We start from the raw sequence: 27669 nt of genomic DNA, 5'->3' as shown, positions 1-27669 counted from the left end.
TACAGAGGGAAGAGGGGGACAAGGACAATTGATTTTGGCAGAGTCTCATAGCCTCCTAGCCTCAGCCGTGTGAATTCCCATCTTCCTGTGTGTGTGATACCTTGGGTCAGTGGCTGTTGGTCTTCCAACACTATTAATACATAACGACGGGCCGCGTAGGTCGCCTTGATGCCAATGGGGCTCAAGAATTGCTAATACCACGCTCGGATAGACGAAGTGTGAACTTTGCGGCCGCTGGGGCCACGGACCCCATGCTTGCTCGAAGAAGGCGGTATGAGTGTTGTCATTGCGATAATATTTTCACGGAACCTATGCTGACATGGATTACTAGGCCAACGATACCCAGAAACCCGTCAGTATTTCCATCTCCCAGCCGGCAAAAGACGGTCCTGTCGGCCCTTTGACAGGTTGATGGGGTTTAATTGACAATTCTCTAGGAGGACTCTGCTGAAGTAAGATGCCGGCAACTGGAAGCAGGTTTTGGTCCCAGCTGACTACTAACCTCTCTTCTCTCCACCAGGACTTCCAGAAGAAGGCGGACGTTAGTAGTTACCTCCTTATCACACGTGGCATTGTGCAACACTGACCCGCTTAAAGGATTGTCTGCGACAAGCATGCGTACGATATTGGTCCTCCTAAAGCCTGATCCTATCGCCACTAACAGATATCGTGGGTGTTTTTTGGGCGGCGTTGACTCGGGTCAAGGTATTATCCACATCACTACCAATGTCGCCTGATCATTTTGGCTCGTCTCAACCAAACGGCAACGGTTTGGTGGTATTTATTACCTGCTAACATGTGGTTCTTTGAAACTGGAAGGGGAGATTGCGGTTGGTCTTATATACTTCACCAAAGACTCTCCCGAAGTGATACTAACGTCTACGAAGCTGCTCCAACAGGAGCATCAAGTGAGTGACTCCTGATAATGGAATAACCAGGTACCGGATGGCTCATATCATCGTGGTACAGGACCTTTGCAGGCAGGCGGCGGTATGTACATGCTATAGCATGTAAACAATTGATTGATGTAACGACTGAGCTGACCTGCCGTGGGTGGAAGACGTTTGCCAAGAAGGCCCAAGTAAGTTTAACAGAAGCCCGAAAACCGTAATGCGGAGACTGACTAGTTTGTCGAAGGCTGAGGTTAGAGAGCCGAACTTTGGTGGTTTTGTTGTGTTTGTATGATGTTAACCAGAGTGTTCTGTTTAGGAAGCCATCCAGTCCGCCACCAGGGTATGAAGATGGACGGTCTGCTTCTGAAACTCGTGAACGCTTCGCTGATTTTTGTGTATAGGCTTTGTTCGAGAAATTCGTATGTATCTAGCGTTGCAATCTAGCATCACTGCGCAGACCTTCATTGGTAACCTGGCATTAGATGGGCGAAAACGAGTAGGAGCCTAGGAGGTTGTGGCCGGGGCAACGCCTTGGGTGAGTTACGGTACCCGTGGACTGAATTATATGGGGTTGTATTAACTTGAATGCAAATAGGGCAGTGAAAACGTGAGTTGACATTTGAAACAGAAAAGCTGGAGCTGTCATTGACCGCAACAAGGCAGAATGTTCATAGTTAGGTTAGGTTGGGGAGTTGAGCCACGCGTTTCAGTTTGTTTTGTGTAAGTTTTGGTACACGAGACACCATCTACGTTGAGGTGAAGAAATGTGGCACGACGAGTCAAGGCTAGCACATGGCGTTAGACTTATATAATGTAATCCAAGGAGATGTGTGGCTGTGACGACTGTGCTTCGACCGAGACCGATGCTAAACTAACGGCCCCGGAACCGACACCGATGTCCTGCCTTGGGAGGTGGCGTTCACACTAATGCCCGCTGAGACTACCTCGGTAGTATTAAAAGCTAAATGTCCAGGGAGGGTTTAGTGTTGCCGGCCCACATAGAAAGTAGCTGATCTCAGGAGATCGGTTGGTGGATATCAGACGATGAGGCCCCAAGGCTGCTGTCTTTCACAATCACGTACCAAGACTGTGGCCAGATATTGGGTGGCGCGACGCATATGGCAGAGACACTTCCGACCTCAAAAGTTTCTTATATTACCAACGTAAAAGAACCAGGGCCGGACACCTGTTGGATCTGAACCCGGACCAAGACCACACAATCATAAATGAGACAATGCCGCCCTACAATACCACTTACAACCGATATGTTCACCACACCAACACCCGCGCGTTGCAGCGTGTGGCCGAGCTCCCCTGCCCATCTCCAGGCTATGAGGACAGTGATGGCGGCATGATACGATTGGGGCACGCGGAAACACTGGCGGACGAGAAGCGCATCACGAGGATTGGCGAGATCCACACAACCTTTACCATCAGGAGCTCGACATTTTGTCTGGGGACTGGGCCCTGGAGCCACTGGGTCGTTTTGAGACACGCGCTACGTTGGGGAGAAACTGGCCATCACATGTAGCGAGAGGAGGGCTCTTCGGGCATCTGAAATGACGGCTCGAGGCGGAGCCTTGTTCCGAACTGTATTAGTTTGTCAAGGATCGCGGATTTGTTGTAGACTAAATAAAAGAGACGACTGTTCATAAGTGCCGTGACCCCCTGAGACTCCGGACTCCCCGGACTCCCTCCACCCTACTCTGCTCTGCGCACATCACGTCCCACCACATTCAATCCGCTCAACACAAACGGAAATTGCACCGGCCCTTGCAACACGAGAAACCGCAATAGTGCGTCATGCCGCCGCCGCGCAGCGTCATCTCGTTCTCCATGGTCGGGCGCGGCTCAGATCGCTAGAGAAACATGTCAGCGTACTGCAAGGCTACCTGGGTAGGTATGTACTGTTTGGGATGAAAGCCAAGGGACGGAGAAATAATGCCTCACCGGTTGCGTTGCGACGATGGTCTTGCCGTCTTGCAGCGGTGCGGGGTTGGCGGCCTCCATGGGCGCTTGCAGCTTGGGCTCGTCGACGGTCGGCATTTTGGGCTTTTTTTCGAGATAAGTCGATGGTGGTGCGATGGTGGATTGCGAGTGTGCAACTTCAAATGTGAGGCGTTGTCTAGATTGTTTGTAGGTGAGGATGGTGTTGTGATGTAGTGGTGACCAAGGAAAATAGTTGTGGTGAGACAGGGGAGATCCGAGGACAGGAAGGAGGTTGAAATAGAGTTGCGGTGTGAGACGGGGGCTGGTAATTTGTCTGTAAGCGCCTGCTTCGGGAGATGCATGAGGTCGAGGGCTGAAGAAGGCCGCCTGACTTGGGCTAGGGGAGATTGAAATTCTCGTGGGACCCCCAGATTGGTCGGTTCGGTGGCTGGCGAAGTGTGTGACATCAGCAAGTGATTTGATTCGCAGAAACAGGGAACCGGGTTTCAGGGCTGAACCGGCCTCGGCTGAAGAGGGCGCGCTGTGTCTGGAGATCAGGGAGGGGTGCAGGGAGGGAGAGGAAGAAAGGATAAAAGGGAGAAATGGGATCGCAGTATTGTTAGCTACCTGGAGTGGAAAAGAAGAGGTAAAAACTCGACAACGGATAAACAAGAGCTAAAACGGCCCATGAATGGGGAAAAGAAGAAGGCAAGCCAGACGATCCAAGCGTGAAGCAACCATTAATGAGCATCAACAATACAAGGATTCAGCCAAGTCACAAAACAACTTCAATGTTTCACTGGGGGCTTCGGCTACAGCCAAAGCAGCCAGGGAAACTAGATCTATTACCTTACAATACCGCATGCAATGCATTCACCGGGTAGCCGGCTCCAGGTATCCATGGCCCTCTCTAAAGAACACAAACTCCCCAACAGCCGTGCATGTCCAACCCCCCGTCACCCTTTCCGCCTTCCGGAAGGCAGGACCAAACCCTCCAGCGACCGCTCCTCCCACAAAACGAGGGAACAGCCCCCCAAACCCGAGCAACCCCCACAACACAACACCAACAAGACAACAACAACAACAACCCACCCCCGCATACCCAGGTAGCATCGTCCAGCCCGCCCCTGCCCCTGCCCCGCTCAACAGCGCCTCTAGCGCTCCGCAGCGGCGGCAGCCGCCGCCGCCTTGACGCGGTTCTCCTGAGCGAGGGCAAAGACGCGCTGCCAGACCTCGAGCCAGCGCTCGTGCTGGGCGGTGGGCAGGCGGCCCGGGTTGCGGAAGCAGCGGGTGAGCATCTCGCGCAGGCGGGCGCGCAGCACCTTGAGCACCAGCACCGACTTCCAGTCGGGCAGCGCGAAGCGCGCGCGGTTGCCATCCAGCACAAACACCCCCGCGTACAGGTCCGCGCGCACGTCGCCGCAGAGGAGCGCGACCGCGAAGGGGTCGGTCGCGGTGGTTTCGTGCGCGTTGTAGAAGCTGTAGTTGGGGGATGGCGGAGGTTAGTGGCTGGTGAAAAGAAGAGGGAGGTTCGCTGGGGGAGAAGTGAAGGGGGGTGGAGTGTGTGTGGTGGGCTTACGCTTTGGATTGCATAATGTGGTAGTAGCTTAGCCAGCGAATGTCGTTGAAACCCTTGTTAACACTGCTCGGGTGCAGGCTGATGGACTGGTTGTTGCCGACATTGCGTAGGCCCTTGCTGCCAGGGTCGCGGACGAGGAGTTTGGGGTAGAAACTCCAGGCAATCACGGACTGCGTGACAACCTCATTGTCGCTGTTGCTATTGACACGTTTGGGGACGTCGAAGAAGGCCTGGTGGCGCCGTCGGCCGCTGAAGCGTAGCTTCCTAAGCGCCTGGCGCTCGGTTTCGGTGAGCTGCAAAAAGCCAGAGTCGGCGACAGCGACGAGCAGTTGACCCTTAAGGTCTTCGATGTTGGCGAGTGTTTGGGATGCGAGGAAGTTCTTGCGACAGAATTGGAACTCGGCGCCGCCGGATGTTGTGGATTGGCAAACGCGTTTCCAGGCTGTGTAGGCGTTGTAGACCGTTAGTAGGTCCGAGTCGCCCTTGCGGAAACCCCTGCGAATAGTGTCGGCTTGGTTTCGTTGACCAAACGGCGCCACAAATGGAGACTTGGAGGAGAGGATAGCGGCCACAGTGATGGCCATATCAAGGCACTTGAAGACAGCACCCATGAGAATGAGCTTTCCGAGGAAGACATCAAGCGGCAGGCGTGCAAGCTGGAGACCAAGTGGCGTTAGCTCCTCCGTCGTGGCTGTCAAGGCACGAACATCGACAAGAGCATCAATCGCGCGGCGGATATTCTTGGCCGACGGCGGATCCAGTGCCTGGCTCAACGTCTCCTCAATACCGCCAATTTTACAAATCTTAACGCGAATGGCCAGATCTTGGAGTGACAGACGCAGCATTTCAGGTGTTTGCTGGTCGTTCATCGATGTATCGTGCCGATACTTGGTGAAAAGGTGGAAGCAAAGACCCTCCTGAACACGGCCAGCGCGGCCACGGCGTTGCTTCGCATTGGCACGCGAGATGAACGAGTCAATGAGCCGTGACAACTGCCGTCTCTCATCGAAACGCATCTCTCGGTGCTTGCCCGCGTCAATGACGCATGTCACGTCGGGGATTGTGATACCCGTCTCGGCAATATTGGTGGCCAGCACTATCTTGCGCATGCCTGGTGGCGGGACAAGGAAGGCTGCCTCTTGCTCCTCGCTAGCAATGGAGGAGTGCATCGGATACACGAGCCAGTTTTCGGCGAAAGTCCGATCCCCAAGAAGCATGTCGTTGAGCGTGCGGATTTCAGCAATACCGGGGAGGAAGACCAGAATTGCTTTGCTGAACGAGGCATAATCTGGGTCAACGGCAATCCTCGAGATCAGCTGTACGATCAAATCGTACTCCATTCGGTATTCGTCCATCTGAGCGAGCGTGTTTCGAGTGCGGGCCGAATAGTTCTTCAGCCCCTTGAGCAACTCGGGCTTCGACGATATATCAACCTCCAGTTCCACGTCGTCATCAAGTTCTGTGAGCTTCTCTTGGTTTCGCTGGTCAACGGTATACCCCGTCAACTCGATCGCGTCCTCAAGATATGCAACTCGGACGGGAAAAGTTCGCCCCGGAACCGTCAGAACCGGCGCGCCATCCAGGTAGTTGGAGAAGCGTTCGGCATCAACCGTGGCCGACATCAGCACGACCTTGAGGTCTTTCCTCCGCATTAGCAACTTCTTCAACACGATTAGCAGGAAGTCGCTGTCGATAGAGCGCTCGTGGACTTCGTCGAGCACCAAATGGGTGATGTCTGCTAGATCGTTGGATCCCTCCAACATGCGCATGACAATACCAGTTGTGGCGTAGACAAGTCGGGTCTCCCGAGCCGTGTTCGACTCAAGCCGGATGGAATAGCCTACAAGAGACCGGTTCGTACCAAGCTCGGCCTTGCTTTCGCCGAGTTCCTCGCTCACACGGCGTGCCAGGGAAATGGCTGAGATACGCCGCGGTTCTGTGCAATAGATCTTGCAAGGTTTGCCTTGGAGCAGCTGGTGTTCTAGCAAGAACGAAGGCACCTGGGTACTCTTGCCGCACCCAGTCTCGCCACAGATAATAACAACCTGGTGTTTGTCGACAATATCGACCACTTGTTGCCGGAACTGCCACATGGGTAGCTGCATGCGTGATGCCAGCATATGCTGATATCTTGGCGAGCTGCTCTTTTGCAGCCAGATGTTTTGGTAGTATTCGGGTCCGTAAGGCTGCCGTTTCGCCCGTTCTTGGTCAGACTGATCCGAGTCTATTTGGCTTTTAGATTGGCCGCGGCCCTTGAAACCCTGAATGAGCACGCCGTCCTCCAGCTCTTGTTCCACTCTCTTGCGCACGAGATCCCGGATGTGCCTCAAGACCTCGCGGTCTGCTGCGTCAAGCTTGTTCTTCTTGGCCTCGGAATACTCGGACCACAGGTCCTTCCATACGGCAGGTAGCCTGAGCGCCACCTTCTCCTCCTTAGCCGAGAACCCGAAGACGCAAAATAGTGCAGTGGTAGCGATGAAGGCTTCGGACTGCTTGGCGTCGGGTGCGGCGATGGTTTGCATCTTGTAGACAAACTGAGTGGGTGACGTGAATACTTCAAGCTCGGGGATGTCGGGGACGGGCGGGACCTCTTGTGGTTTCGACCAGACGATATTGACGGCGTGTCGATTGGCGAAAGCGACGTCGGAAAGGAGATGGTAGGATATCTTTACAGATGAGTCCCTACACATTGTTAGCGGAACCTCACCCCGGGGCGATCAGGAACTCCAACCTAGATCTGCAGGCCTCTTCCAAAACCCGCATTGGAGTTACTCCGGCCCATTTTCCAAAGTCCCGGATAATGAGTTTCGACCCATCCACCCCATTCATCACAGTGTTGGTCTTGCCCGTCACAGGGTCAACCTCGCTGACCGGTAATGTCGCAAACAAATCGGCTAACGTCTCGTCATCGTCATCTTCGGCGAGAATTTCAGCTGCGATGCGCTCAGCTTCCGCGTTGACATCGCTCGGGTCGTCTCGCGCCGGGGCCTCCTCCAGCGTCTCCCCCGATGCCTCCTTCTTTTTCTCCTCTGCTCTTGCCGCAGCGTACTCCTTCTCTAGCACTATCCTCTTGTTTCTCCACTGCTGCTCAGCCACATACTTATCGAACAAAACGTCCTTCTCGACACGAGAAATCTTCGCCAGCAACAACGCTTCTTCCGGGTCATCAGAAGTGGCGGGCTTCTCCTTCGCCCCCCTGCGCTTGTTTGTATCTTGACGAGGGCGCTGGATCTCAAACAACTTCGTCTTGGTCTCGAGGTAAAAGGGAAGCAGCTGATCCGGTTCAATTTCTTCGTCAAAGGTAACAGTTGGCCGTTTCGGGGAGGCCGGGCGTGACCGATTGAGTGCGCCACCCTTCAACTTGGTACCCAGCCGAGGATCGATCTCGAAGGGTGTCCCTGACCTCGGAGGCGTATCGGTAGGTGTATCTACATCAATACCGTCAGAGATGCAAAACGCGACAGGCAGGTTTCCATACCTGTTTGGGACTTAGATCCGGTTTTGCGCCCCGAGTAATCCGGGAGCTCTTCCTTGGAGCACTCCCTCGCAAACCAATCTAGCACCTCTTCCAGTCCCCAGATCAACTCGCTTCTGGAATTGTACGGAATGTTTGGCGCTATATCCAAAACAAACTGCAGTGCCGGCTGTATCCTGTCCTCTGGAAACCCCGTGTTCTCCAGCGTCTCCTGCAGAGTCCACAGCCGAATTATCAAGTCTTCTTCTGGGGGTAATCTACTAGTTGCGCCCTCAGACGAGACACTGGAAGCTGCAAATCGGCCCTCCGCTTGTATGAGACCCAGGATATGGTCCATCAACTCTTGGGGCAGCCATTTCTTTATGTTAAGGGTTTCGGCGGCGCCCCGAAGCAGCCGCCGGTCGGTTTCGAGCCGCGTCTTTTGCCGCTGGGAATCCTTCCTAACTTTTTGTGCATATTTTTCAACCAGAAGCTGCAATTCCGACTCTTCTAACTGCCTCTCAAATTCCTCGGGGCTCAGCTGCTCTGCTGGCGCTTTCTGTTCGGTCTTCGTGTTGTTGGTCGCCGGTTGCGGGGCATCGTTTGTTGGCGGGGCGGCATCATTGATGCTGCCGGCCGGGGTATTATCGCCCGGATCTTCAGCGGGGTCGACTCGGGCCTTTGACGCGATGGAGGTGGTCGCAAATCCTCGCGCAGGGTTGGCAGCGGGCTTCTTTGCTTTCTTCTTGCCGGCCATAGCGACGAGATTCTGCTCGAGAAAACGCGATGGCGACAAGTGAGTTGTAAAGCGGAGAATGGCCGGGGTTGTTTCCACCGACCAAGACGTCAGTAAGGCCTGAAGATGCCCGGAATTTTTACCACTCGGGCAGCAGGCTTCCAGGGTTTGGGATGCGGGACACGACCGCCTACCGTTTCAGGGACTGCACCCCACAACAATGAATGTGGGGGTCGCTATTCCCACAGTGGCATGTGCGCGAAGCTCACCGAGCGAATGAATGGTGGATAGCCAGTCCCCAGCGTTGGCTATCAAGGGATCTAAACGCTAATGAGAGCATAAGAAGCAAGACTGGAAACCAGAGGGCAAAGACCTGGCCAATCTGTTGAGGATACTTCCCAATTCATTGCAGTCTGTAAGCAGGGGTCGCGGTGTCGGACTGTAAACAAACCCCTGAAGAGCACAATTCACACTGTCTGTGTAGCCAGCCCCTCCTCTCCAGCACAAGAAGAGCAACCCACTTTCGAAATGTGAGTCCCCGCCGAAAATCAGCTTCTGGATGAATCACGGCCCAAAACAAAACGGGGCCAGCAACACCTCGAACAAGGCTGCGGGTTTCTGCCGCCCGGCCATGTCATTCCACGACCCCGAACAAGAACCGAACCAAAGATGACTGAAGCAGCTGCCAACGACACCCCTGGCAGCTTCGATCTCGAACAAGCCAGGGCTGCGCTTACCTCGTCGTCCACTACTGCCCGGATCGCCCAATTGCGGGGAGTTGACGAGAAGCTATCGCAAAAGGGTAAGTGGGCATGCGCTCCCTCAGAATTGGGCTTGGAAAAAGAATGAAGAAGGGACAAAGCTAACATAGGTTGGTTGTATTACCATCTAGCCCTCGATAGGACAGCGACCCTCGGTACCCTCAAGGTACTCTTCTGGACACATGCCTTCTATACCGACCGACCGTCCCGACAAGCAGTTCAGAAGTGCCTGATCTCGCTTTGCCAAATAGGAGATGCCGACATTCTCGCGCCCTTGATTGCTGCAGTCCGACAGGAGACACAGAAACAAGGCATTGCGCCTGACAGTGCCTTTGTGCTGGTAGAGTGGTGCAGCCTGTTGATGCAGCACCTCGCGGGTACGCCGTTGTGGGACAAGTTCGGCAAAGATGTTATTCTGGCTACGGCGGACGGTCTGGACAAATGCTTGCAGCCCACAGCAAAGGGGACAGTAGGCTCGTCGGCTCTGGTCATAACAAGGCGGGGTCTCCGGAAGCTGGCCTCAGCGGACCAAAAAGGGATTGACGCCGCCATCCAACTCCTAGCCGCCAAAGGAAGCCAACCTGCTGCCAAGAATGCGCCTCTTCTGGGGGCTATTGCCGGCGTTTGCTCTCGCAAGCCAGAGGTGAAACCCGTGGTTGACGGGCTAAAGGGCCAGTACTTTGCCTTCTACATTCGCGAAATCGTTGGGTCACGGACACCGGTACCTGCCCATCTTGCAAATGGCCTCGCAGATTTCTTTTCTGCCTTCGCCTTGCTTGAGGATCTCGAGAAGGAGGTTTTCCCGGCGCTGGAGAAGGGCCTACTGAGAGCTCCTGAGGTGGTGCTGAACGACCTGATCACACCCCTCGTGCGCTCTGTGTCTCAATTTGACCTGTCCAAGGCCCTGAGCGGACGCTTCATCAAACCGTTACTATCCAACATCAAATCATCTAATGCCATCATCCGCAGCGGCGCCGTGACGGCTTTTAGAGCGATTGCGTCCAGCTGTCAAGACCCCACCCTGCTAGAACCGGTTGCCGACGAAGTTCTTGGGCCTCTAAAATCCGGCAAGCTTGCCTCCGCCGACCACAGAGTTCTTCATTCCGAGATGCTAGCGTCCCTGCCTGCGTCAAAAGGGATCGCAACCAAGGTTGCGGCGGGACTTCCTGCCTTAGTCGGCAAGGAGGCAAACGAGGCGGCCCTGACTGCCGAGACTCTGGCTCTGAACGCCAGTGCCACCACTCTTCTACGCGATTCTGAGGTTCCAAAGCCACTCCTAGATGCATACGCGAAAGGCCTAGCGGATAAGAAGCCACCAGTACGGCGGATCTGGATACTTCGTGCTGGAGATCTGCTACAGACCTTTGCTGAAGATGCCCAAGGGGATCTGCCCAAGGGGGTAGTAGCCTTTGCTGAAGCCACTGTTCCGCCCCTCCTAACTGCGTTCAATGAGGTCACCGCAAACCCGGTGACCGCGGCACAGAGCGGGCTTGTCACGGGGGCGCTAGTTGTCTGTGGTCTTGGACCTCTTCTTAGTCACCTCAAGAACGCCGGCGTACAATCACTGGTGAAGAAAGCATCCATACAAAAGAACAGTTTGGCGGTAGACCCGAAACCTTCGTTTCTGCTTAATCAACGGATATACAGCAAATTCACGGGAGATGACCTCGAGTGGTTCTGCCGTGCTCTCTCCGCAATAGTTCCTGCACTCGGCGCAAGCTCGGATGCGGTCAAGGTCGCGTGGGCTCAGGCTTACATCTACCTTATTTGCTCGACAGTCTCGTCTCCCGCTGTGCGCCGACAGGCCACTCAGGCACTTTCTGGTATCTGTGCTCGCAATACAGGCTCTGAAGGGCTCTCTGTTGCCTCAGAGATCATCAACGGATTATGGCATTGGGTCGAAGCCACAGAAACAGCTGAGAAGGAGAGCGCGGCGGTCTTGGCCAAATCTGGGAATTCCAACCTTCACCTTGTACTCAGGTCTATCTGCCTTACCCCTCAGGAGTTTGCAAACCGAGCCGGCTCTGGTGTGGATAAGGCCCCGCTCGAAAGTCAAATGTGCTCTCTCCTCGTACTTGCTAAACCACAGCTCATCCCTCGGGCGAGCTGGATCGATCTCTGCTTGCGGGTTGAACTCGACCCTGGCGAGTTGGCACGGAAATACGAGGAGCCCTTGATTCAGGAGATTGTCAGGCGAACCGAGTTCGGGCAAAGGGTAATACATTTCCCCTCTCACTCCCCTGCATCGTCAACCACGCTAACAGACACAGTCCGAGTCCGCCAAAACCGCGGCTTACAGCGCCGCTGCGGAGCTCGTGTTTGTCGCCCCTGAAACCATGACCCCGCGCATTGTTTCTCTCCTCCAAGAAGACCTTGACGCTACCCAGGTGCAAACAGTTGGCCCTCTTGAGGCTGCCATCTTCCGCACCCCTGAAGGGACGGCGTTCGTGGATGTCCTTGCGAAGAAGCAAAATGTCGTCCCAAATAAAAACGTCAAGGACTACGACACGTTGAAGTGGGAAGAGGAACTCAGGGCACAGCTGGCTCAGAAGAAGGGCACGCAAAAGAAGCTCACCGCGGACGAAACTGCAAAGGTCAACGCCCAACTCAAGAAGGAGGGCGAGATTCGTGAGAACGTCCGTCAAATCGCTGCCAAGTTGTTGCGCGGCTTCGGCATTGTCAAGGCTCTCGCGACCGGCCCGCCTTCAGATGCCAGCCGCTGGATGGGTTCTGCTGTTGAGACTACTCTGGCATCTATCAACGCGGGAGCGTCGCTAATCACAGCCGAGACTGGGCCGATGGCGTTCATTTCCTGCGCGGACCAGGTGACTTCGCGTCTAGGAACCATTCGCCCATTCATCGGAGCTGCCACCTTGCGCGCCCACGACGTCTCTGCACTCCCGGATTTTCTAACTCAAGAACCGTTTGAGGATGTAGTCACGAGAGTGCTCTACCGTCTTCGCTTTGCCGGCGAACAGCGACCCTTTGACCCCGTCACTCTCATCTATATCCTGCCGCTTGTTTTGCTAGTTCTTGAGAGAGGAGGCTTTGGTGCAAACGCCGATGACCGAGATGCCCAGTTGGTGCTCGCCATCGAGGTCCTCTCTTTCCACACCAACGTTGCGGCAGATGAGGTCATTCCGCGCGGCGAAATTCTCTATGCCCTGATCTCGTCGATGGAAAAGTACAGTCGGCATTACAAGATCATCAAGGACTGTTTCTCTGACATGGTGCGCTGCGTCGCTCCCAATATCACCGTTGAAGAGACCGGCGTCCTATCGCGTGGTACCATCGTCCCCAATGCCAGCGTGCGGACCGCAGTGCTGCAAGCAATCAGCGCCGAGGTCGACATGAGCGAGGCGGGTGTATCGGAAGAGATCTGGCTTGCGTGCCACGACGACATCGAGGAGAACGTGGATCTCGGCCGCGAGATCTGGGAGGAGAGCGAGTTCCAAACATCAGAGGACCTTGCACTTAAGATGCTGCCCTATCTGGGGAGCAAGGACACCCAGCTTCGGCGTGCCGCTGCCAAGTCTTTGGCAGAGATAGCCAGCGAACACCCTGCCGTTATCACTCCCATCCTTGAAGAGCTCCGATCATCATATGTCGAACTAGCTAAGCCGCGCGTTCAGCAGCTAGACGAGTTCGGCATGCCAAAGAAGATGGACCTGTCGGATCCTTGGGAGGCGCGGCACGGAATCGCCATGGCCTTCAGGCATCTCGCTTCTCACCTGGAGAAGTCGCAACTAGAGCCCTTCTTCAACCTCCTCATCGAACAAGGCCCGCTCGGAGACAAGAACGCAACTGTGCGTGCCGAGATGCTCGACGCCGCCAACACCGCCATCGAGGTCCATGGCAAGGGTATCTTGGACCGGCTCATGAAGACGTTCGAGAAGACCCTGGAAGCGCCTGACAAGCACTCGGAGGCTGCCGACCGCGTCAACGAGGCCGTCATCATTATGTACGGTGCACTCGCGCGCCATCTGAAGCCTGGTGACAAGAAGATCCCCGTTGTTATTGAACGCCTCCTTGCAACTCTAAGCACGCCGTCCGAGGCAGTGCAATACGCCATCGCAGAATGCCTTCCGCCTCTGGTTCGGACCTGCGGCGACAAGACGCCCAAGTACTTTGATCAAGTCATCGAAACGATGCTGACGTCCAAGAAATACCCTGAGCAACGCGGAGCGGCCTATGGTCTGGCAGGTCTGGTGCTTGGCCGAGGTATCAGTGTCCTAAGAGAATACCGCATCATGATCACCCTCAACAGCGCTCTGGAGAACAAGAAGGAGATCAACCAGCGGGAATCTGCCATGCTGGCTTATGAGCTTCTGTCCACCATCCTCGGCCGCCTTTTTGAGCCGTACGTGATTCAAATCGTGCCACAGCTGCTCTCTGGCTTCGGCGACGGTAACGCCGATGTTCGTGACGCCGCTTTGGCAGCAGCGAAAGCATGTTTCGCGTCACTGAGTTCGTACGGCGTCAAACAAATCTTACCGACACTGCTAGACGGTCTCGACGAAGACCAATGGCGCAGCAAAAAGGGGGCGTGTGACACACTCGGTGCCATGGCCTACCTTGACCCTCAGCAACTTGCTCAGAGCCTGCCGGAAATTATCCCGCCGCTGACAGCTGTGTTGAATGACAGTCACAAGGAGGTGCGGTCCGCCGCGAACAAGAGCTTGAAGAGATTCGGCGAGGTCATCACCAATCCAGAGATAAAGGGCCTCGTCGACATCCTCCTCAAGGCACTCAGTGACCCAACGAAGTATACCGACGAAGCTTTGGAATCGCTTATTAAGGTCCAGTTCGTGCATTACCTCGATGCCCCTTCCTTGGCCCTTGTCAGCCGCATCCTCCAACGCGGCCTCGGGGACCGGTCCAACACCAAGCGCAAGGCTGCCCAAGTCATCGGCAGCTTAGCGCATCTCACAGAGCGCAAGGACCTCGTTGCGCACTTGCCGGTGCTTGTGGCCGGCCTCAAAACCGCTGTTGTCGACCCGGTGCCCACCACACGTGCGACTGCCTCTCGTGCTCTCGGATCCCTCGTGGAGAAACTCGGCGAGGACGCGCTGCCAGATCTTATTCCTGGCCTCATGCAAACCCTCAAGTCCGACGCTGGTGCTGGCGACAGACTCGGTTCTGCCCAAGCACTCAGCGAGGTTCTGGCCGGTCTGGGTACATCACGGCTGGAGGAAACGCTCCCTACCATCCTACAGAACGTCGAATCTACCAAGCCGTCCGTTCGCGAGGGTTTCATGTCGCTCTTCATCTTCTTGCCCGTTTGTTTCGGCAACAGCTTTGCCAACTACCTCGGCAAAATTATCCCACCGATCTTGTCTGGCCTTGCAGATGATGTCGAGACCATCCGCGAGACGGCGCTTCGGGCTGGTCGGCTTCTGGTCAAGAACTTTGCTGTGCGTGCAGTCGACTTGCTTCTCCCCGAACTCGAGCGTGGTATGGCCGACGACAGTTATCGCATCCGTCTCAGCTCAGTCGAGCTGGTGGGAGACTTGCTCTTCAACCTTGCGGGCATCAAGGCCAATGACGAGGAGGAAGAGGAAGACGAGGACCAAGAGGTTACCAGAGAAGCCGGCGCGTCTCTGCGCGAGGTTCTGGGAGAAGAGAAACGGAACAAGATTCTCTCCGCATTGTACGTCTGTCGCTGCGATACCGCCGGTGCGGTGCGGGCTGCTGCCGTTGGCGTCTGGAAGGCCCTGGTCCACAGCCCGCGTATGCTCAAGGAGCTGGTCCCTACACTCACCCAGCTCATTATCAGGCGTCTGGGCAGTTCCAACATGGAGCACAAGGTTATCGCCAGCAATGCCCTCGGCGAGCTCATCCGCAAGGCGGGCGACGGCGTCCTGGCTACGCTCCTTCCTACGCTCGAGGAAGGTCTACAAACCTCACACGACGTGGACGCAAAGCAGGGCATCTGCCTGGCTCTCAAGGAGCTTATCTCGTCTGCCTCGCCAGAAGCCCTCGAAGACCACGAGAAGACACTTATCTCAGTCGTGCGCACAGCCCTTACGGACTCGGACACCGACGTCCGCGAGGCCGCGGCCGAAGCGTTCGACTCGCTGCAGCAAATCCTGGGCAAGCGGGCCGTCGACCAAGTCCTACCTTTCCTCCTCAACCTCCTCCGCTCCGAAGAAAACGCGAACAATGCCCTCGCTGCTCTCCTCACCCTACTCACCGAGGCTACACGCTCCAATATTATTTTGCCGAACCTCATCCCGACCCTCATTACGCCTCCCATTTCGGCTTTCAACGCCAAGGCGTTGGCGTCGCTGTCCAAGGTTGCTGGTGCTGCTATGAACCGCCGGCTACCGAACATCATCAACTCGCTCATGGACAACATCGTCAACTGCACCGAAGAGGAGCTACGACAGGATCTCGATACCTCGTTCGACACTGTCATTCTGTCCATTGATGAGTACGACGGCCTCAATGTGGTGATGAATGTACTACTACAGCTCATCAAGCACGAGGATCACCGCAAGCGGGCCGCAACAGGCCATCATCTTGCCAAGTTCTTTGCGGCATCCGATGTGGACTACTCGAGGTACAACCAAGACATCATTCGTGGCCTGCTCATTTCGTTCGATGACAGGGATGCGGAGGTTGTCAAGTCGGCATGGAGCGCCCTCCACGAGTTCACGAAGCGGCTCAAGAAGGAAGAGATGGAGGCCCTCGTCCAGTCTACGAGACAAGCGCTCTTGCACGTCGGTGTTGCAGGCCACAACCTGCCCGGCTTCGAACTTCCCAAGGGCATCAACGCTATTCTGCCCATCTTTCTGCAAGGTCTCATGAATGGCACAGCGGACCAAAGAGTATCAGCTGCCTTAGCCATCTCGGACGTTGTCGACAGAACCAGCGAGGCCTCTCTCAAGCCCTTCGTCACGCAGATTACTGGTCCGCTCATTCGTGTGGTCTCGGAGCGCTCTACCGAGGTCAAGTCAGCTATTCTTCTCACCCTCAACAACCTGCTCGAGAAGATGCCCACGGCGCTCAAGCCCTTCCTGCCGCAGCTGCAACGCACGTTCGCCAAGTCGCTCGCCGATACTTCCAGCGACGTTTTGCGCAGCCGGGCTGCCCGCGCACTTGGCACACTCATCAAGTTTACGCCGCGTGTCGACCCCCTCATTGCTGAGCTGGTGACTGGGTCTAAGACGACAGATGCCGGTGTGAAGACGGCCATGCTCAAGGCGTTGTACGAGGTCATTAGCAAGGCGGGCGCCAACATGGGCGAGAGCTCGCGTACCGCCGTTTTGGGGTTGATCGACACCGAGACCGACGAACGCGACACCGCCATGACTGTGACCAACGCCAAACTGTTTGGTGCGCTTGTCAAGAACGTGTCGGCCGACGTGGCGACGAACCTGCTTAAGAACCGAGTCATGACGCGCGACTTCAGCAACTCAAGCGTCCTGGCCCTGAACGCCGTGCTCCTTGAGAGCGCGGACACCTTGCTGGACTCGCCCCTGGCCGACGACCTGCCCGACCTGCTATGCCAGGGGATGGAGAGCAAAGATGTAAGCACACCCGTTTTCTTGTGCGCCGCCGTGTAGATGGGTAAAACGGTAACTAACGTGCTCCCCGCAGCCCTTCATCGTCGACAACTTCATCGTAGCAACAGGCAAATACCTTCTCAGCGACGCACCCAAACCATTCGAGAGCACCAAAGCCATCTTCACGACCCTGGCACAAACCATCCCGCCCGGCGGACCGACCGACTCACGCCGCTTGGCACTCGTCGTCACGCGCACGCTCGCGCGCGCCCACCCGGACATGGTGCGCCCGCACCTCGGCATGCTCGCTCCGCCGGTGTTCGCCTCGGTCCGCGACGTCGTCATCCCCGTCAAGCTGGCCGCCGAGGCCGCCTTCGTGCAGCTCTTTGCCGTCGCCGACGAGGAGGCCAAGGTGTTCGACAAGTGGGTGGCGGCTGCGGCCGACTTGCAGCCCAACACCAAGCGCAGCATGCAGGACTACTTCAAGCGCGTGGCGCTGAGGCTGGGCGCGCAGGTGCGGGAGCGGCGCGAGGCCGAGGGTGGCGCCGGCGGGTTGGGGCTCGCGAATGATGAGGTGGAGGATGAGAAGGAGATTATGGCTGTGGGGAAGGTCGATGTGGGCGGGGATGTGTTTTCCGCGGAGTAGATGCTGGGTACCTAGGTAGGGAAGGTGGGTGGTCTGTGACAAAGTGAGGGGGGGGGGGGTTGTCTAGAGGGGTGTTTAGAGAGAAGGGTGTTTGGGTGGTGAAAATTGAGTCTTTTTTGTGTTGAGGAGCCTCCTAAAGTTGTGTGAGGCTAAGTGAGGTGTCGAGGTTCAAGATGTAGATAACATCAACAATTGCTTGGCATGCGAATGTTAAACTCCGAGACGAATGAGACACGTTGAGAATGAGAACCCACAGGAGCTTCCGTGGTTTGGGTGATACGTTGGAAGCTAAGCACAGGCGGTAGAACTCAGATAGAATCATGTTAACAACGGCATCAACCACGAAAATGCCCGCAACAGCAAAATCTACTGCATGTATTTCGAGATATGTCCCTATAGTAAACCTCAGGTCTGGTATGTATCCAAACTAGCATTCACCTGTGACTACCCCTCGTACCCTCCCCGCCCAAGTGTCAACCTCTGCTCGCTCTCTCAGGCGGGGGGGTCCTGTATGACGAAGAATTGAAGAGATTACTTCCGCCTTCGGGCAACAGCGTTGTTCCCCAGATTAGAGCGCAGAGTTTTTCTAGCTGGAAGCTCCCGTTCACCCCCGTAAAAGCCCCCTTTTTGCCTTCTATTTTTTGGAATATCCACGGTGAACCAGAAACGTGGCTATCTCTTGCTTTACAATAACTCCAAGGTCCTTCTCCGTTTTGCCGCTACTTTTGTGGCCGCTGCCGTTTTCTGTCAGCCTAAAAAAACAGTGGGTGGAAGGCCCACTTGTTGCGATGCTCAATCGCAAAGCACGTGCGAGGGCGCATGACCTGCCTAACCCTCGCCAATCGCAACCTCTTATCCGCCCCACCCGCGAAACCCACAAACTGTTGCTCGAGAAATTCTGACGACGAACTTCCCCTCAGCGGAAATCCCAACCCATCGACAAACTCGACTACTAACCATCTCCAGCATCAATCGGTCAAGATGTGAGTACCCCGAATGCCGTCCCGTCACTTTAGCACGAAAGCAGCATTTTCCACGATGGATTTGCCGTTGTTTGCCACAGCGCCCGATGCTTGCGATTCAACCCCCGAAAAATCCATGACCACTCACCAACCCGCACCCACGAACCTCTCGCAATCGAATTTCGGCACGGAATGCTGACTGTTTGCCCTTCTGTAGGGTTAACCTTACGACCCAGAAGCGGCTGGCGTCGTCCGTGCTGGGCTGCGGCCAGCGCAAGATCTGGCTCGACCCCAACGAGGTGTCCGAGATCTCCAACGCCAACTCCCGTCAGACGATCCGCAAGCTCGTCTCCGATGGCCTCATCATCAAGAAGCCCGTCACCATGCACTCGCGCTCGCGCGCGCGGGAGCTGAACCTCGCCCGCCGGATCGGCCGTCACCGCGGCTTCGGTAAGCGCAAGGGTACCGCCGATGCCCGTATGCCCGAGTACGTACCACCACCGTCACACCACCACCCCGGATCCGGATACCGAACCACCAAACATGCAATGGTTGGGAAGGGTTGAAGGAAAGGGATGGAGATGCGGGAGAGCGTGCTGACAACGGAAACAGGCAGGTTTTGTGGATGCGCCGCCAGCGGGTCCTCCGCCGTCTGCTCGTCAAGTACCGTGCCAGCGGCAAGATCGACAAGCACCTCTACCACGAGCTCTACCACCTCGCCAAGGGTAACACCTTCAAGCACAAGCGGGCGCTCGTTGAGCACGTATGTTTCAACGCCCTGGGAGAGTTGGCTTCTGTATGTCGTGCTGACAAATCTTTGCAGATTCACCGTGCCAAGGCGGAGAAGGCGCGTGAGAACCAGATCAAGGAGGAGATGGACGCCAAGCGCGCGCGCACCAAGGCGGCCCGCGAGCGCAAGCTGGAGAGGCAGGCGGCGAAGCGGAACGCGTTGATGGGCGAGGCCGAGGAGGAATCCAAGTAGATTTCAACAGGGACCAAGTGAAATGGACAACATGGATTTCTCGGCGGCCTTGCATTCGGAGTAATGGGTTGGGCTTCTTTCTGGGCACGCTTTCTCTCTTCACATCTCGGCTCCTGCGCGTGGACATGGCCTTCCAGCCGTGCGCGCTCTCTTTCATAGTGAAGCGGTGCGGCCACTAGACTCGAGACGTTCTGGCTTGCATGTATGGCATTGAAAACGGAATCAATGGGTTTGCCAGGTGTGGTGACAAAACTGCTAATCGAGTTTCTGGTTTCGTGACGGTGCGGGCGGCGAGGATCACAGACGTCTACGTCGGGACCACAAACATGGGGCGGAGGGCACCATGCAAGGTAGCGGCAAAGCAAGTGTATACGTTGTGGGTTCCATTCGGATATATATCTAGGAAGCTATGGCATGGGCTAGGACTTAGGTGTACGGGAAGAGGCACCGCCTTGCGATGATGAACAATAAGAGAAAAGCGGCGACGTCGCCGTGCATCAACATCTTGGGTCAGAAGCTTCAAATTGTCCCTCAAGAGTGGTGAGGTTGTGCCAGGACATTTCAGCATGCCCCCCAGGCTGTTTTACCAGCGGAGGGCCTTGCATCTGCCGTTTGGAAGCGTGCTCATCACCCCCAATATAGTTGATTGCAGAAGAAAAGAGGAGAAATTCAGATTCGTGAGAAATTTTGGCGTTGAAATTGCTTGGCGGAATTGTGGGTTTCTGGCCTGTGCGCATGATAAGATAGGCCAAAACCAGCTCCAACAGCCCCGGCTTCTCCGGTTCTCGCATCCGTTAGCCAGCTACCCCACACCAGGCCTGGACTTAAGCCGAGTCAACAGACAAGGCCGTCATGGCCGGGTAGAAGCTTCCAATCACATCACCTGTTTCTCTGGCCATCCTCCGGCTCTTCCCACTTATCGAACAACATTGCCGGCGAACGCTCGCTAACTGTCGACACCGACGGTGAAGCCTCCTCTCTCTCCGATAGGCAATTGGCATACTTGGCTTCCTTCCCAATTCGATCCTCCATCCCTCATCCGTCATCAATCCCTCTTTCCCCCCTCCCTCCATCTGACCTACTGCCATCCATGTCGGCATTTGGTTCGGTCCCCGCGCTGCGGAGCACCACTGCCCGCTCCGCCTCCCTCTCCCTCCGCGCCGCCGTCCCCTCCTCGACGACGATAGCAAGCCGTTTGCAGCGGGCAACCACACATCGGCCATGGCTCCGCGGGGTCACCTCGAGCCGGTCCGTCGGGACTATGCCCAATGGCAATGATACGCAGCAAAAGGTGGGATATCGATGTGGCGTGGTGTGCTGTGGTGTTGAGAAACGGGGATGATGCTAATGTGCTTGAGCAATAGCTGCTTTCTGCACATTTGCAGCAGGCCGATCCGATTATGCACGACATCATTGAGAAGGTTCGTCGGTTCTCGGGCGTTCTTTCTCAGTGAGGGTGATACTGATCGTGTTGGCGCGGGTGTAGGAGAAAATCAGGCAAAAGCAGTTCATCAACCTGATTCCGTCCGAGAACTTCACTTCACAGGCTGTACTAGATGCGCTAGGGAGCCCGATGCAGAGTGCGTACCTCGAGTGAGCCAACAGCGTTAGGGTTGGGCTAATTGGTGCAGATAAATACTCGGAGGGGTATCCTGGCGCCCGGTACTACGGCGGCAACGAGTTTATCGACGCTTCGGAGAGACTGTGCCAGCAGCGGGCGCTGGAGGCATTCGGCTTAGACCAAAGAGAGTGGGGCGTCAACGTTCAGGGTGAGTCCTCTGTGCTCTGTTCTGTAATAATGGGAAGGGGTGGCGTCAATGCTAACCACCGTAGCTCTCTCCGGTGCTCCTGCGAACCTCTACGTCTACTCGGCCCTGATGAACACACACGACCGCCTCATGGGTCTCGATCTGCCCCACGGAGGGCATTTGTCCCACGGATACCAGACACCAACCAAGAAGATCTCGTTCATTTCCAAGTATTTCGAGACTCTCCCGTACCGCCTCGACGAGTCGACCGGCCTCATCGACTACGACAAGCTCGAGGAGTCGGCCAGTCTCTACCGCCCCAAGATCATCGTCGCTGGTGCCTCCGCCTACAGCCGGCTGATCGACTACGCCCGCATGCGTGACATCTGTGACAAGGTTAACGCCTACCTCCTCGTCGACATGGCCCACATCTCCGGTCTGGTCGCAGCCAAGGTCATGCCCGGCCCCTTCGCCTACGCCGACATCGTCACCACAACAAGCCACAAGTCCCTCCGCGGTCCGCGTGGTGCGATCATCTTCTTCCGCCGTGGCGTCCGCCGCACCCACCCCAAGACGGGCGCCGAGGAGATGTACAACCTTGAGAACCCCATCAATGCCTCCGTCTTCCCCGGCCACCAAGGCGGCCCGCACAACCACACCATCGCCGCCCTTGCCGTGGCCCTCAAGCAGGCCCAAACCCCCGAATTCCGCACCTACCAATCCCAAGTCCTCTCCAACGCCCAGGCCCTCGCGCGCCGCCTCGGCGAGCCCAAGGAGAAGGGCGGGCTCGGCTACCGCATCGTCAGCGGCGGCACGGACAACCACCTGGTGCTGGCGGACCTGAAGCCTCAAGGCGTCGACGGCGCGCGCGTGGAGCGCGTGCTGGAACTGGTCGGTGTCGCAGCCAACAAGAACACGGTGCCCGGCGACCGGTCAGCGCTGACCCCGGGCGGCCTGCGCATGGGCACGCCCGCCATGACGACCCGCGGCTTCAGCGAGGACGACTTTGAACGCGTCGCCGACATTGTCGACCGCGCCGTCACGATTGCGGTCCGTGTCGACAAGGCGGCTCGCAAGGCGGCTGAGGAGAAGGGCGAGCTCAAGACGGCTGGCCGGCTGAAGACCTTCTTGGAATATCTCGGTTCGGGAGAGACGGACACCGAGATTGTGCAGCTGCGGAGTGAGGTTGCCGATTGGGTGGGGACGTATCCCTTGCCATGGGATGCGAAGCCGTAAGGAAGGAGTTGGGGTACGAAAAGGGGGTGGAGGAAAAGGGTGATGAAGAAAGATGAATAGGTTTGGGAGATGGTTAGATGATGGAGATGATACTATGTATGTAACTTTTCATGTGGCTTTTGGTTTTATTGTCACGAGGCGTTGTGCCGGGCGAGCGGGTTTAACAGTCACTTGCCCCCAAGATTCTTCTCCGCTTTCAACTCGAGGATGGAAGTCGGTGACCGAATCCGATATATTGATACACTTCATTCTTTGGTTGTTTTGGGATGTGAATGGCCTCGATTAAGCATATGTGATGGTGGGCCTCATCGGTTGCAACATGAAGTTTCATGGCATAGAGCAGGTGCCGCACACGCCCGTCTCACTACAACATACACATAAGGAGAGCATCTATCTCAGTAAAGAAGAGGAAAATATTACTAGAAGCCAAGGGTAGCCCTGAGCTAGGCCTTTGCCAAAAAACACAGCAGAACAAGATAGTAGTCGTAAGTATAACTTACATTTGTTGTTGAAAGTCGAATATTTGTGTAACAATAAACTGCATTCCCGAAGGTATTGCGTTTCGAGATACATCTCTATGGTATTGACTCGTCGTAACTGTGCCTTTGTGCTTCTTGAACCGTCGAGGACACCTAGGCCCTTGTAGACAACTCTATAGCGGTGTTACTTCTTCAACTAAGACCCTGCATGTTATCACCACTCGTTAAAACATTATCTCAAGCTTTGCAACCGCTTTTCGTATATCATCCGAATCAGAAGGGAAACCAAGGGACAATATAAACCACTTGAGGAGGTTTCAGTCAATAGATTCCTGATGCAAGTTGTGAGTTATATTCAGCGCAACGGGGTAACATAAAGCTATCGTTTAACCTCAAACCACCAAGTCTCCATGTTATGCTTAGCATTTGATTTATCATATAGAATTGGCATTCTCTCCCTCGGTCAGGTACCTGATGGGGATAAGAGGTTTGTATATACAGTCTGGAATCGCAGCAACATCATTCTCTTTTCACTTCCCAGTTGCCCTTAACAGTGAAGCCGGGCGTTCCGAAAACGTCGATCCCTTTTTCTCAGCCTCCGCAACTGTCCATCAACGCTCCAATCTAAAAGAAACATGCTGTTTTGCCTTCTCACCAACCAATCATTCATGAAACCAAAATTATTCCAGGAGTCACATACTGTCCAACCCATCCATCCAGCCAAATTCGCTTGCTTATTGATTCACAGAACATCATGTCATATCCAACAAACCCAGTCATACCTAACCAACTCAGCGTAAAACCAAGCCCAAAACCCTCACTCCGCCTTGATCTGTCCCAGCGCCTTAGCCACCGAGCTCCTCTCCCCGAAAGCAGTGTAATATCGCCTTAGATGCTCTCCCAGCACGTCCTCGCCACAAACCTGCACCACATCATGCAGCACCGGCCACAGCGCAAAGTCGGCCGGCCCGGGCTGGGCACCACCGGCAATATAGAGTGCCGCTTCCCCAGTAGCAGCCTCCTTGGCCCACCCATCCCGCTCCGCCAGTTCCTTTCCCAGCAGTTTCGCAAGGGCCTTTGTCTGCTCCGCGCTCGCACGCTGCTGCTCCTCACCATCCCCACCCCCATCCCCTTGCACCCCCACCTCCCGCAAAGCCGCCGCCCACTTCCCCGACAGCTCCAGCCCCCTCTGCAGCCGCGTGAACCGCTTCGCCACCTCCCCCGGCAGCATCTGATCATAGCGCCTGCCGGCCCCATACACGGCATCCAGATACCTCAACACGACGCCCTCACCCTCCACCGCCGTCCTCCCGGGGTCGTTGTCCTCAAACTTCACCTCCCCCTCCACGCTCCCCTTAGCACACCCGATCCCCAACTCCGCCAGCGCCAGCCCAACCGCCACATTCCCCACCGAAGGGGAAGAGGCTGAATAAAACACCCTCTTCGGCGTGCCCATATGCAGGACATCAAACCCCTCGCCATACCACTCCGCCCAATCAAACCCGCCCTCGCCGCCACTACGATTATTCTCCGCGCCAAACGCCCTCAACAACCTGACCGCCTCCTCCCCCTGGCCATTCACCACGGGCCTGGCACCCTCCATGTCCTTGGCTATCGCGCCCTGGCCCCAGATGGTCGCCTGGTCGGCGTCGATGAAGGTGGCGATCTGGCGAAAGGTCAGGCTGATGCGGGCGCCGTGGAAGGCGCGCTCGGCGGGGGTGCGGTCGCGGTCGGCGCGCTTGTCCTGTCGGATCGCGTGCAGCCAGTTGGTGTTGGTGCGCAGGCCCATGCGGAGGAGGGAGTTATGCGGGAGGGAGGCGCGATGGGTTTGGCGCGGCTGTTCTGCGTTGGTGGTGGTTGTGGTGGGACTGGGTTGTTGCGGTTGAGGTTGGGGTTCCTCGTTGTCGGGGGGTGTTGCTGCGGCCTTGGTTGGGGACACGGTGGTGTGTTTGTTTTTGGGGGGTCGCTTGGTGCGGAAGATCATGGTGCGCTTGGCGCCGAGACTGACGTTTGCGATGAAGCTGTTGGGGGCAATATCCAGCGTTTTGTCGCTATGTTCGCTAATGTAGTCGTTGCCCGTGCGGTAGTGCTGGATGAGCACGTGGTTGAGGGGGTGACCGAGGTGTTTCTCGACTTCGGCCTTGATCTGGAGGACGGTAGGTGAGAATGGAAGCAAGGGGGGCGACTCGTCGGCTGGGTGTCGGTAGACTGGCATGCTTCCGTCGTCGGCGACGGCACCCTGCACGGCAATGCGGCGAGGCACCTCCCCGCCCATGTGCGACATGCTGGCCCAGCTGACCTCTTCTAGCAGACGCTCAAACCCGTCCGCGGCGAGTGGCGGCGGGAGAAGGTTGGTGATGACGTGCGTGTCGCCCTCGCACAGGGCTTCGCCGCAGACGGCACTTGTTGGTGGTTCCGCCATGTTGTGCGGTGATGGTTTTTGTTCCGGCGTCAGAGGACGGGTTGGCGAGGATGTGGTAAGAGCCTGGGGTTCCCGCTTCGTTGTGTTACCCGGGGCGTCGTCTGAAGTCGCCACTGTTGCAGTCGAAGAGGGCGCAGGCTTTTTATCTGGCTGCGTGCGTTGGGTACGTCGCTTGACCCGATTTACGACCCTGGGCTTTTCAGCATGTGTGCTGCCTGTCCCGGGGGAGAGGGTCGGACCTTTAGAGCTTTCTAATTCGCTCCGCTTCGCCTTCGGGGGCTGCGAGCTTCTTCGCGCTTCTTGCGGTTTCTTCTCCGCCTTGTGCGTTGACTCACGGTCGGATGACGAGGGGTCAGATTCGGCTTCTAGATGACCCGTGTCTTCCAAAGGGCGTTTTCTGTCCCCTTTGGAACTGCTATTGCTCTGATTCGAGGCCCTACGGCGAGGCGGAGTGGTTAGCTTGAGCTCATCCCGGGCCCGCTGCGGCGAAGCAGGCTTGGCCGGCGAGGGCGGGGACCCGGCTGCGGGGGCGCTATCCGGAGACCCACTCCCGAGCTCAAGCGCGATCTTGGAGATGGACGGGGAGAGCCCCGTTGATAAGATTTGTGGGGCGGTAGGGGGTTGCAATTCATCGAGGAGGTTTTCGGAGCCGATCACATCGCAGCCAGCCAAGTGGTCGAGTTGGCGCACGGCGTTAAGGTGGCGCATGGTGCTCCGGAAGCCGCAGCAGTCTTCGACCAGCGTCACGCCATACCCATGCTGCCCCGCGCCCAACGCCGTTGCATAGATGCTGATATTTGTCAGCGCTCCGCAGACGTACATCTGAGTCACGAACCGGCCCCTCAGCATCTGAACCAGCTGTGATCCTGATGCGAAGGCACTGTAGTGTGTTTTGGTGAAAACAATGTCTCGCCCCGGAACTATCGCCGCTTTCACCCTTGGCGCGAATTCAGCACCTTTTGTGCCCTTTTGGACGCACGGCCTCGTATCCTTCTTTGCACCAACACTGAGAAAGGCTTCCTCGTCGTTCTCCATCGCCGCACTTTCATGCCCTGTGGAAGTTGGCTGGCGTCCTCGCGAAGTGGTCTTCCTGTCGCGCAACATGGAATCCGTCGTGATGATCTGCTCGCCTTCTTCTGTCAGGGGGCGGTGGCTCTCGAATTCGCTGCGCACCCATATTACGTCGCCGGCACCCGACTCGCGGAAGGCTTTGGCCACCTCCAGTATTCGTTCCAGGTAATCTTCGGGTTCCTCGGTGAACAATGCGCCCTCGCGACATAGGAAGTCGTTTTGCAAGTCCAAGATCATGAGCGCCTTCCGAGTCCGCACCATGGGGATCGCCGAAGGGTTAATGGGGAACGGTGGCATGGTGGGCGGTTGCCGGCTCGCAAGTTGTGTTGACGGTGGTGACTGATGTGCACGGGAATGTCTAGAAGCCGTCAGCGCTTCGTTTTACTCCACGGAGCGCTGAACGGACTCACGCGGAGGCAACGGGGCCCGAAACTCCACACACGGCTCGGCTCGGCTCGGTGGCTCTAAGAGCTATACTCCCGTCGATCCCCGGTGCTTAGTGAACCAAGCACATTCCAACCATGGAATATGCGGCCGGACAGAGCGTTGTTCGAATAAAAACAGAGGCCGTCAGGATCCAAGGCTTATCTGTGTGTTCAAATAAGAGAGGTGGCAACGTGAGAGGAAAGATTCACGGAGGAGTCCGGAATCTAGCGGGGCTCCGTTCGGGGAACACCACGGGATGTCGAATAACTGCCCTCCAGTCTTGGACGTGATCACAGTAGGACAGGAAAGTTCCCAGCTGAAGTAGTTGTCTTGATCGCCGGCTCAAATTCTGGTTCGAGGCGAGATGCTGCGGGTGGTCCCTCACAAGGTTTGCGTGGGCAAGTATGTGTGTACGTATACAAGAAAGTTGAGTCGCGAATCGGTGATTGCTTCCGTTTGCCACAAGCAGGTCAGGTCTGATGCCGCGTCGAGTTCTGTCGATTTGGTTGGCCGGCTCGGATCTCCGGAATGCCAGGGAGCCGTTCTCTGTTTCTGGGCCGCCTAGATAAGATCAGGAGAAGATTCGTTCGTGCCGTATGCTCTTTAACAAAAACACACAGTCAACCCCGTGTCAGACAGGCAGCACAGGGCCATTTATGCGGTGACATGGCGTCCCCCCGGAACCAGGGCCGGAACAGGGGTCAAGCGAAGCGGGAGCGGGAGATGGTGGGGTAGCTCAGAGGTGGTGCCGTCTCCCCCCGATGGATGTGCGCCGTGAGCCCTACCCTGACCAAACTGAACCAAACTTGGCTCCCTTGGAGTTGACGAGGCCCTGTT

At 56.4% G+C, this 27669-nt stretch overlaps 6 protein-coding genes across 6 annotated transcripts; 4 read left to right on the top strand and 2 right to left on the bottom strand.

The window, feature by feature from the left end:
- Positions 1–796: 796 nt before the first annotated feature.
- Positions 797–1768, top strand: CHGG_08431 (uncharacterized protein; the record flags this gene model as incomplete). The annotated part of the gene is made up of 6 exons (XM_001226357.1): positions 797–908; positions 981–990; positions 1061–1081; positions 1295–1312; positions 1489–1500; positions 1717–1768. 6 exons carry the CDS (start codon positions 797–799, stop codon positions 1766–1768), a joined length of 225 nt encoding a protein of 74 aa, XP_001226358.1.
- A 2208-nt stretch (positions 1769–3976) lies between these two features.
- On the bottom strand, positions 3977–8612 carry CHGG_08430 (uncharacterized protein; the record flags this gene model as incomplete). The annotated part of the gene is made up of 4 exons (XM_001226356.1): positions 3977–4301; positions 4402–7067; positions 7174–7829; positions 7880–8612. The coding sequence occupies 4 exons, from the start codon at positions 8610–8612 to the stop codon at positions 3977–3979; spliced, it is 4380 nt and encodes a 1459-aa protein (XP_001226357.1).
- Positions 8613–9260: 648 nt separating this feature from the next.
- Positions 9261–17506, top strand: CHGG_08429 (translational activator GCN1; the record flags this gene model as incomplete). Its single annotated transcript, XM_001226355.1, has 4 exons — positions 9261–9393; positions 9484–11567; positions 11617–16884; positions 16955–17506. The coding sequence occupies 4 exons, from the start codon at positions 9261–9263 to the stop codon at positions 17504–17506; spliced, it is 8037 nt and encodes a 2678-aa protein (XP_001226356.1).
- A 981-nt stretch (positions 17507–18487) lies between these two features.
- On the top strand, positions 18488–19450 carry CHGG_08428 (60S ribosomal protein L19; the record flags this gene model as incomplete). The annotated part of the gene is made up of 4 exons (XM_001226354.1): positions 18488–18489; positions 18686–18955; positions 19081–19231; positions 19292–19450. Coding segments are annotated over 4 exons (582 nt in total).
- Positions 19451–21327: 1877 nt separating this feature from the next.
- CHGG_08427 (uncharacterized protein) lies at positions 21328–22141 on the top strand (the record flags this gene model as incomplete). The annotated part of the gene is made up of 2 exons (XM_001226353.1): positions 21328–22026; positions 22103–22141. 2 exons carry the CDS (start codon positions 21328–21330, stop codon positions 22139–22141), a joined length of 738 nt encoding a protein of 245 aa, XP_001226354.1.
- A 1589-nt stretch (positions 22142–23730) lies between these two features.
- CHGG_08426 (uncharacterized protein) lies at positions 23731–26703 on the bottom strand (the record flags this gene model as incomplete). Its single annotated transcript, XM_001226352.1, has 1 exon — positions 23731–26703. One exon carries the CDS (start codon positions 26701–26703, stop codon positions 23731–23733), a length of 2973 nt encoding a protein of 990 aa, XP_001226353.1.
- Positions 26704–27669: the final 966 nt, after the last annotated feature.

The sequence above is a fragment of the Chaetomium globosum genome, genomic scaffold, assembly GCF_000143365.1.
Source record: "Chaetomium globosum CBS 148.51 scaffold_6 genomic scaffold, whole genome shotgun sequence".
NCBI lineage: Eukaryota > Fungi > Ascomycota > Sordariomycetes > Sordariales > Chaetomiaceae > Chaetomium > Chaetomium globosum.
Note: the sequence above shows the minus strand (reverse complement) of the source record. Positions and strands in the feature narration are given on the sequence as shown.